The sequence below is a fragment of the Daucus carota genome, chromosome 2, assembly GCF_001625215.2.
Source record: "Daucus carota subsp. sativus chromosome 2, DH1 v3.0, whole genome shotgun sequence".
Taxonomy (NCBI): Eukaryota; Viridiplantae; Streptophyta; class Magnoliopsida; order Apiales; family Apiaceae; genus Daucus; species Daucus carota.
In genome coordinates, this window is record NC_030382.2 from 44572265 (window position 1) to 44582316 (window position 10052).

General features: G+C 31.0%; 2 protein-coding genes across 2 annotated transcripts; both read left to right on the top strand.

The window, feature by feature from the left end:
- The first annotated feature begins 6317 nt into the window (after nt 1-6317).
- LOC108209062 (14 kDa proline-rich protein DC2.15-like) lies at nt 6318-7027 on the top strand. Its single transcript, XM_017379778.2, has one exon. The coding sequence runs from the start codon at nt 6390-6392 to the stop codon at nt 6762-6764; it is 375 nt and encodes a 124-aa protein (XP_017235267.1). The 5' UTR covers nt 6318-6389; the 3' UTR covers nt 6765-7027.
- Nucleotides 7028-9235: 2208 nt separating this feature from the next.
- On the top strand, nt 9236-10052 carry LOC108209061 (14 kDa proline-rich protein DC2.15-like). Its single transcript, XM_017379777.2, has one exon. It carries the CDS (start codon nt 9518-9520, stop codon nt 9899-9901), a length of 384 nt encoding a protein of 127 aa, XP_017235266.1. The 5' UTR covers nt 9236-9517; the 3' UTR covers nt 9902-10052.

The window sequence follows — 10052 nt, forward strand, 5'->3', positions numbered from 1 at the left end:
GAGAGCACTCCTCACAGCCCCAATTCGAAAATTATTCAAATCAGAGACGCTTGGAACATAGGCATCAGTCAACTTGCTGTTATTAGGTTGACACTCTGAAAGGAATAAATAAAAACCAGGGTAATAACAGGTTGATCCATAAATAGTTTAGCAATATGTTCCTCAGATTAGAAAGTTAAATAATGTTGCTACAACATAACAATTTTTACAGAGGAGCTACTTTCTCCTGAGCATATTTTGTATGTCATTTTTCATTTACATAACATTTAGACAATCACAACAATGATTCACCCTTACTGTTTTCAAAAAAATTTGGATACAGGGGAGTTTCACAAATCTTCTGCATAATTAAAAAAAATGGAATAAACAACATTTTGTCGACGGTAACATACAAACATTTCGGACTACTGTGCTTTAAATAATATTCGTGTGTCATTATATTGTTATGGTACGGGCCTTGAGTTTGTATTGTGTTTTAAATAATATCCGTGTGTCATCATATTGTTTCGAGCGTAACTATTATGTTTTATTTTTTGACTAAAAATGTAAATATGAAAAATGTAATATTTGCAACTTAATAGCATTAATAATAATAATACGTATTATTCCCTCCGTCCGATTTTATATGACCCTTATTTCTTTTTGGAACATCTCTGTAATAATGAACTTATTATACATACTATTTTTTAAACATTACTTTTCACTATTACACCCACTACTTCTCGGATGAGCCAGAGTCGAACCCGGGTGTCCGGGGACAACAGAGGATAAACCCACCACTAATCTCCGTGAAAGTCAAATAAGATCACTTAAAATGGGACGAATGGAGTATATTTTTAAAAAAAATTATGGATCAAAAACTACATTCGAACTGATATTTCTATATTCAAATTCGTTAAGATATGAAGACCATTATCATATTATCCATGTTCAAAAATATATTCGAAATTAATACTGAAATTTTAGATTTTAAATATATTATACCTGATTAGAAGTATATGTAATTCATTATTGAAATTATTAAATTATTTCAACTAATATGCCATGATTTTGATGAAAACTTGTTCTTGATATGTGAATTACAATATCCTAAATCATGATTAAATGAAGATGTGTGGTCCGCGTTGCCTTGCATTTATTTCTTTTTTTTTTAGCGTACCTTTGCATAATTGTTAAAGTGATACATGATCGAGCAGATCATCAACACATTCTTTTTAGCATATGTTGCACACATTTTGTATAAATAGAAATTGAAACATATGTTGTATGTAAAAAGACACATACTTTATTTTATTATAAAATCATCAATTGAACTACTAACAGTATAATTGCACCCCAAAAATTTCTGACACATTTGATGTGTCTTATCCTTCTATTATTCATTCAATTATATAGTACTTCAACATATTATATTTTTATTGTTAATTTAAAAATATTAGATGATTATTAATTTGATACCGTATGTTATAACATTATCTCGTTATTAAATTTTAATTTTTTATAATTAGTTTTTTGAGCTTGTCGATTAAGACTTTTAATGATTTTTCATGTGATCGTTATAAACCAGATCCCAAACAAATGATTTTCAGGAATTTCAAATAGCAAAAAGAGAGTAGATATGAGTTAGGCATCATGAAGTTCATAAAACCATGAAATAATTAGTTCGATTAGTCTTGTAGTTACCTTTTTAGCTTTGTGCAAACTCATATTTTTAAATATATTGATACTCGTGATGTATCATATCATGTTCAATTGTTAAAGATCAAGTCATATATTTGATATTTTGAATTATGAAAAAACATTGTATCGGTGCTCGTTTAAACTATTTCTCACATTCATGACTTAAAATTTTTATAACATTGTATCGGTGCTCGTTTAAACTATTAAGTTAGATTTGAATTCGTTCATTTTTATTCGAATATGAATTATATCTATTTTTAGAAATCTGAATCATGGCTCAAACCCGATTATTCATATTCTTTTTCAATTTTATATTTATTTACATAAATAATTAATTTATAGATATTAATCTTCATGTAAATAATATATGAAACTTAACTGAAATAAAAACTTATCTCAAATAAATAAGATATTGAAATGAATATAAATACAAAAATTTTAAAGTATGTGGTTAATGCTTTTGAATAACAAACTAATTTTTTGTGTAGTTCAAGTGGTTTCAGTGATGTATTTGTATCGTAGAGGTCCTGAGTTCGAGTCTTATGAATAATATTTTTTTATATATATGAGATGAGGTTAGGTTCGGAGTTAGGCTCAGGTTCAGAGCTAGGTAATTTATTTGCTCAGGAGGGAGGCTTGACACTAACCTGTTGGGTTACTATATAGATAAGTAGATAGATTACATAGATGCGGGTGTGTAGTAGGGGTGAGCAAAACCGGATATCCGGTCCGGTTAGTAATAATCAAACCGGATATCCGGTTGGTTTTCCGGATCATTGAAAATCAATTCCGGTTCCGGTTCCGGTTCCGGTTTAATCTGATATCCAGAATTCGGATATCCGTTTTAACCGGATCGAAAAACCAGATTATGTGGATCCGAATTTGTTACATATAATTAAGTTTAATTTGTAAATTATTCTTTAATTTAATTATGTTTTTAACATGTTACAACTAAATTTATAAATTAAAAGTGATTAATAGCAACTTAAAAATCAAAATTTTAAGGTATATTTTATTTTAATTAAATAGAATATTTAATTCAACTCTTATAATAATTCTCTTAAATGATATTTGTGATTAATCATATTACAATATTTGATCAAAAAATAATGAATCCTTTTATATATACATTAGTGTTATAAGATATAATAATTTATATCAACAATTACTACTTTATTTATTATATTTTGTATTGCACTATTTATCTTTAATAAGTATATTAATCATGAAAAAAATTAATTTTTTGACTGGAAATCAAAAACCGAATCGGATCCGGATATCCGGTTTTATGGAATTTAATGATCCGGATCCGAATCCGAATTTACAAAAAAAATCCGGATCGGATATCCGGTCCGGTTTTTCGGATAAAATATCCGTATTTTCGGATTTTTTAAAACTGGATACCGGATGGGAAAATCGGATAATCCATTTTTCGGATTTTTATGCTCACCCCTAGTGTGTAGGAGTATTGTTTACAGTGATATATAAATATCAAATTTTGCTTTAATTAATGAAGCCGCTCTATTCTTAACCTTATCATTAGTCTTATTGCATCTATATAGATAAATCACACTTCGAAATCCTATTTATCGTAATAAATCTACTCTCGAACTTAAAGATGTGTGATTTTATCACGTAATGTCAATAAGTAACTTATTTTAAATCAATTTACACCTAGTATCCAATCTCACATCAAGAATCAAGAATTGTGAAGATTTTAGTTTAATTTATGAATATAAATACTATTATCAATTATACTAACTAATCAAAATTTTTAAAACCTATGATGAGCTTGTGAATTGTTTAAATTATTGTATTAAATTCAGTTTATTTTAACTTATTTTCGAATATGAATTCCGGGATTGAACTCAATTTTCGAGAAAAATTCGAAATTTAACCAAAATTTGCGTTATATATTTTGCGATTCTTAAGTATGATTGAATTTTGTTCAACAAATGCATAAATACATAACCACACGGCTCCACCCAATTTGCATTTTTGTTTTAGTCCAGTCATTTTGGACTAACATCCATTCCATCATCGATCACAATATCACAAAGCACTAGCTAAAATTTGAATTATTGAAGTTATAAATACATAGGGGGTGTTTGTTTAGGGCTTTTAAGCCCGACTTCTGTTTTATAAGTTAGAAGCACTTATTTGTACCGTTTGTGTAAAAAGTCAAGAAGCACTTATAAAAAGCTAGGAATATTAGCTTTTGTTTCAGGACTTCTGCTTATTTCACAAACACTTTAATCACTTATAAGTCTTATATAACTTGCTTCTGACTTCTATTATATTTTTTTATTTTAAGCAAGAAGCACTTATTTTAAATTCACCCAAACGAACCCATAATGTTCATTATAGAACGTGCCAACAAATTTATTAACTAGAATTCTTCACTGGCCGTGCCCGTGACCCTGCACTCCATGTAACGTGACAGCGATGTTTCAATACTGGCGTTTCCTATTATTAGCATCTTCTTTTTGCCCACGTCAACACTCACGACCCATGTAACATTACTTTCTTTGTTTTAAAATATAAATTATTTGATTTTTTGGCTCACAATTCTAAATTCTTTAACCGCATAGTTAGAATCATCATTATTTAAATTTTCTTCTTCTAAATAAAATTATATATTTAATATTATCATTTGAAATAAGAAAATTCTAAAAACAACAATTTCAACCGGATGTTTCAATATTGGAGTTTACTATTATTAGCATCTTCTTGTTGCCCACGTGCACATGCTAAGCACTAAAATTTATTCCCTCTGTTTTAAAATATAAATAGTTTGACTTTTTAGCACACAATTCTAAGTTCTTTGACCGCATAGTTAAAATCATTATTTTTAAAATTTTCTTCTTCTGAATAAAATTATATATTTAATATTATCACTTGAAGTAAGAAAATTTTAAAAACAAACAATTTCAACTAGATGCTTCAATACTGGCGTTTACTATTATTAGCATCTTCTTGTTACCCACGTCCACATGCTAAGCACTAAAATTTACTCTCTCTGTTTTGAAATATAAATTATTTGACTTTTTGGCACACAATTCTAAGTTCTTCGACCGCATAGTTAAAATGATTATTTTTAAATTGTTTTTTGAATAAAATTATATATTTAATATTATCATTTTTTAAAAAAGAAAATTTTAAAAACAACAATTTCAACTAAACAGTCAAAAGACTTGAAAGCGTGTGCCAAAAAGTCAAGCGACCTATATTTCAAAACGAAAAGAGTATGAAATCGGAGAGTTTTGATTGATATAGTTGTAAATGCAGGGGAGGTCCATCATGGTCAGAGAATATAAACTAATCAAAAACTTTTGAATTTATTGATTTTAACACTTAGTATATACTCATGGGCACACCATAGATATATTGGTTTAGCTGATCATCTCACCAATATATAAAATTTTAAATTATAGTATAAAATTCATTTGATATTAAAAACCTTCCTCTGACCTCTTCCGCAAATAAAACTTGTATTATGGTTCAACGAAGCGCAGTGTTCTGTCATAAACGATAAACAAGCAGTATATACACTGACTTGTAAATATACGCACAGTATCCTAGTTTTCTAAATGTCACAATGAGTTCTCTACAATTTCATCAATACGTAAGTCTGCCCTCTTGACAACTTAATTAAGGCTGTTTAGAATTCTTATTAAGTCTAACTTAAAAGTTATTTGGCATTCGGCCTCTCGCGACATGATAATTGAGTTATGATGTTTTATTGATGGTAGTTACTCCCTTTGTCCCTCTGGCTAGTTTACATTTGCAAGCATTTTGAGATTTCTATAAAATATAATTTTATACGGTTTGGCTAGTGTGTGCCCATGGGCACATGCTAAGCACTAACATTAATAAAAATGGAGGGCTTTGATTGGTGTGGTTGTTGTAACTGCAGGGGGGTCCACCATTATTAAAGAAGGTAAGCCAATAGAAATCCTCTAATTTCATAAATTTTAGTGCTTAGTGTGTGCCCATGGGCACACCATAGAAAAACCGAATTTTATAATATGTTTTTGAATTTTTTTTTTGAATAAAAATTTAAATATCAAATTTTTATTCATGAAAAATAAATTATATTTTATGAAATTATATTTTAAATGAATCTTAAAAAACGTGTCAAAAATTAACGTAGGAATAGAAGGAGTATATGAATACAAAATGCTCATTTCAATCAAAACTTAACACATATCATTTTACGAAATATTTATATCTAATTTTATGTTTGAAGTATTTTCCTTACATTAATATGTGCTTTCGTTATATACTTCATTAATAAATTAAAGTTTTTGAAATTTTTCCCAGGAGTTCATCAGATTGGTATAAAAAGACTGAAAAATATTATTATGGCCCTCAATTCCATTATTTGGAGACGCGCTAAAGTAGTTCTGCACGCAAGTTATATAATAACATAAACACGTACGGTTTGTGCAGTGAACATGCATGGCCATATCGACCAGCTAGCTAGCTAGATCGAAAAATATTCCTAAAAATACAATGCTTGGTGATTGCATTGCATGCCAACTAATATACCTAATATTTAATCTGCAAAATTTCATTTTATTTTTAAATTACGTTTTTCTAACCCCCAAGTGCCTATAAATACCTTACCTAGGATATAAACTAAAGCATTCCATACCACACTTAAAACACTCCCGGTCTTTCTCTGCTTTCATATAGTTCTAAAGATTATGAAGATGAGTGGCAAGAGTACTTCTTCACTGGCTCTCTTCTTGTCCCTAAACCTCGTCTTCTTTTCCCTAGCCAGTGCAGCAGAATTTCCTGCTATTCCCATTCCTTCATTAGGGAAGTGCCCCAGGGACCAGCTCAAGCTAGGTGTCTGTGCTGATGTGCTTAACTTGGTGAAAAACGTAGTGGTCGGAGCCCCGCCGACACTCCCTTGCTGTGCTCTCCTTGAAGGCCTTGTGAACCTCGAGGCGGCGCTATGTCTTTGCACTGCCATTAAAGCCAACATTCTGGGACTCAATCTCAATCTTCCTGTTGCACTTAGCCTGGTTCTCAACAACTGTGGCAAGACTCTTCCAAACGGCTTTGAATGTACCTAAAAACATCTGAACCTATTTAGCTACGTATCATTCTTCCTTGTGATCGCCTCATTCTGGCTTGCTGTTGTTCCTCCAACTACTTGTGGTCTGCATGTTTAAATTATTTTCAGTGTCGTGTGAGCGTTGTATGCGTCGTTGCACTTTGCAAATATTTTCTCTTCGTATGGTGCTCAATTAAAGGGCCTTCTTGTTTTCTAGTATTCGGTGAATGTACGATGTAGTCTTTCATTAATTTTAATAAATTAATGTGTGCCAATATATAATGAATGCATCGTATATAAATTAAATAAAATTTTTATCTTCATATTACTATTATTACACTATAAGAAAAGTAGGTAAAAATGATCGACTTCAGATATGACTGCTCGCGGTCATATTTAAGGTCAAATCACGAAATTTACATGTTAAAACTAAATAAGATCAAATAAATTTGATTGCCACTTATGGCAGTCATATTAAATGACGGTCATATTTATCATCACGCCGGCTTATTTCTGGCTTTTGTCGTCGTCTTTTTTTTTTTTTTAAATTCAATATTATAAAATATATAATATCTTCTTATTTATAAGTAAAAAATAATTCATTTAAACAATTCCGAACTGAGACTAGCGGCAGGCGGTAGCGACCCAACTGCATAAATAGGTCCCTTCAAATGTTCAAACACACAAAATAGATGAGCCATCCATGAAAATGCAGATTAATTTTAAATTTAAGTATCCACTTGCGATTAATAGTGGTTTGGGGGAGTGAATTGCATGAAATATAATAAATAAAGGCAATATGATTGGAGAGCTGATTTATTATAAAAATAAAGTGAAAAAAAATAAAATCTTGCAGTGAAATTTGTGTGGCCGCGCAACACCCGTTAACTCCGCATTAATATGATATTGTCCGTTCTGGGCCGTGGTCAAACCCGCATGAATTTATTTCTGGACTGCTCCCAAAAAAGCCTCATACTAATGGAGTTTTTTTGCTGCTTATATTCAAGACAAATCTTCTTTATCTTTCCGACGTAGGACTTGGGTTGACACTCACTAAACAATTTGAACCTAAATTATTTTAGTAGAATAATTCTTATTCATACTCAAAATGAGAGATCTGAACTCTAATTTTAGAGGCAAGAAATACAAAGGAGATATTTGAACTTCTTTTTTATAATCGGATTGTATTTAGTTGCAAGGTTTTTTTTTTTTTTTTTTTTGAATTGAAATACGGACAACTCCTAAATAATTCAATTTGAATTTTCTTTAGTTATCAGTCGTCATCAACTTGGTAACTTTAGAACTTCAAGGGGTAAAACTTGGATTGTATCCTCATAAATTTTTCTTGATGATGTTTAAATATTTAAGTTTGATTAATTCAATTATGTATTTCAAGAACCAATTATTTTGAATCGCTTCGAGCGCTGTATAAAGGCCTGCCCACAATCCCTACAATTGAGGTTAGAAACTTCGCTCGTGAAACTTCGGCGCATTCTTTGTTTGTTCTCTATGGGAAAGTAATCAATTGTAGAAAGGTACATATATAGAAGCTTGTCCGCAGAACCTGTGGCACTAAATAAAAGAGAGTATCCGCATGTGAAATTAGATTGAGACGCCCATATAATTGAGGTTAGAAACTTCGCTCGTGAAGAAACAGTGCTGGGCCATCCATAAACATTCATTTAGAAGATGCCATGCGATTATGTATATTTCATTATTTTCAAGTATCCATACAGCTCCCTAACTTATAACTAACTTTTACGAGAAGGTATATTTCATTATTTTTAAATATACATATGCACGGGTAGCACTCCATAGTATAACCTCTTATATGGAGTTACATAGCACAGTATTATAAATATATACATAATATACATTTTATTATATTTTTTATGAAATATAATTGCAAATTTTGATTATTAAACCAAAAACGAAGTTATACAATTTTTTTCTTCCAAAAATCATCTAAAATTATGCAATATCTCAACATGATTCTATAACAGAATAATAATCATCCAGAATTATTCTATTGTAGAATCAGTTTTGAAAATATACTTTTTTCATCAAATTTTAAGTGTTAAATTACTTAAAATATATATATTTTATATTAGAATCATGTTTTATATGCATTCTATAACAGAATTTATAATAAAATTGATGATTTATAGTGGCGCACTATGTAACTCCATATAAGGAGTCTCTCTCTGGAATGTTGGCATGTATATATTATGTATTAGTTTCTTTCTCCATAATTTAATTTTAAATTAAATTTAATATTTATCAAAATTTTGATTCAGGGAACAGTCTCGAGCCCTCCCTCCTATGTCTTCGTTTTAGTATAAATTTTAGTAGAGTTATATGTGGGTTTGCACCACCTATATGTACAATTTACCGCATATATGTATACACAGCATGATAAGATAACTATGAAAGTAAGCAGTAAGAAATGATATCGTCTACATGCACAAGTATGTTGATCGATAATGCAGAAAGCCAGAGATCGATTCATTCTGAAGCACGGAACATGGCATTCTGTATAATTTGATCCCACTTGATTATATACGTCCGAATAATTTTAATGTGCCTGACAGCTCATCAATTTCCCCGCACAGATACGAATGAGCTGAGATCTTGTTTTGTGTCGAACCACCACAAAAACCTATCATTTCGCACACTATAAATGCGCTACCCTAGCTTCATAATTTAGCACCATCAAAGAAAAAGCAGAAGCCTTCTCTTTCTCATCTCTTAAAACTTAGTTGAGTTCAACAAATGGCTTCCCCTAAAAATGTTTCCCTGGCTCTGTTCCTCACACTCAACGTTCTCTTCTTTTCTTTGGTCAGTTCATGCAAGACTTGCACCGGAAGCCTTCCGGTCATTCCCGAGGTTCCTACTGGAAAATGCCCTAGAGACCAACTCAAGCTAGGAGTCTGCGCTGATGTACTTAACTTGGTGAAGAACGTTGTCGTCGGAGCTCCTCCAACGCTGCCATGTTGTGCTCTCCTTGAGGGTCTTGTCAATCTTGAGGCGGCTCTTTGCCTTTGCACTGCAATTAAGGCCAACATTTTGGGCATCAACCTCAATCTTCCTGTTGCGCTGAGCCTAGTTCTTAACAACTGTGGGAAGACACTACCCAATGGCTTTGAATGTACCTAATTAGCTATATATGATCTTAAACCAAGTTTAAATCTTATATTGCTGCAGATGTGTTTGGGATTTGTTGTAATTTCTTTTATTAATGCGACTTCTTGTTGCACTTTCTTTGTATCAATATCATTTGGTGGATGAATAAAATTTTATTCTGCAA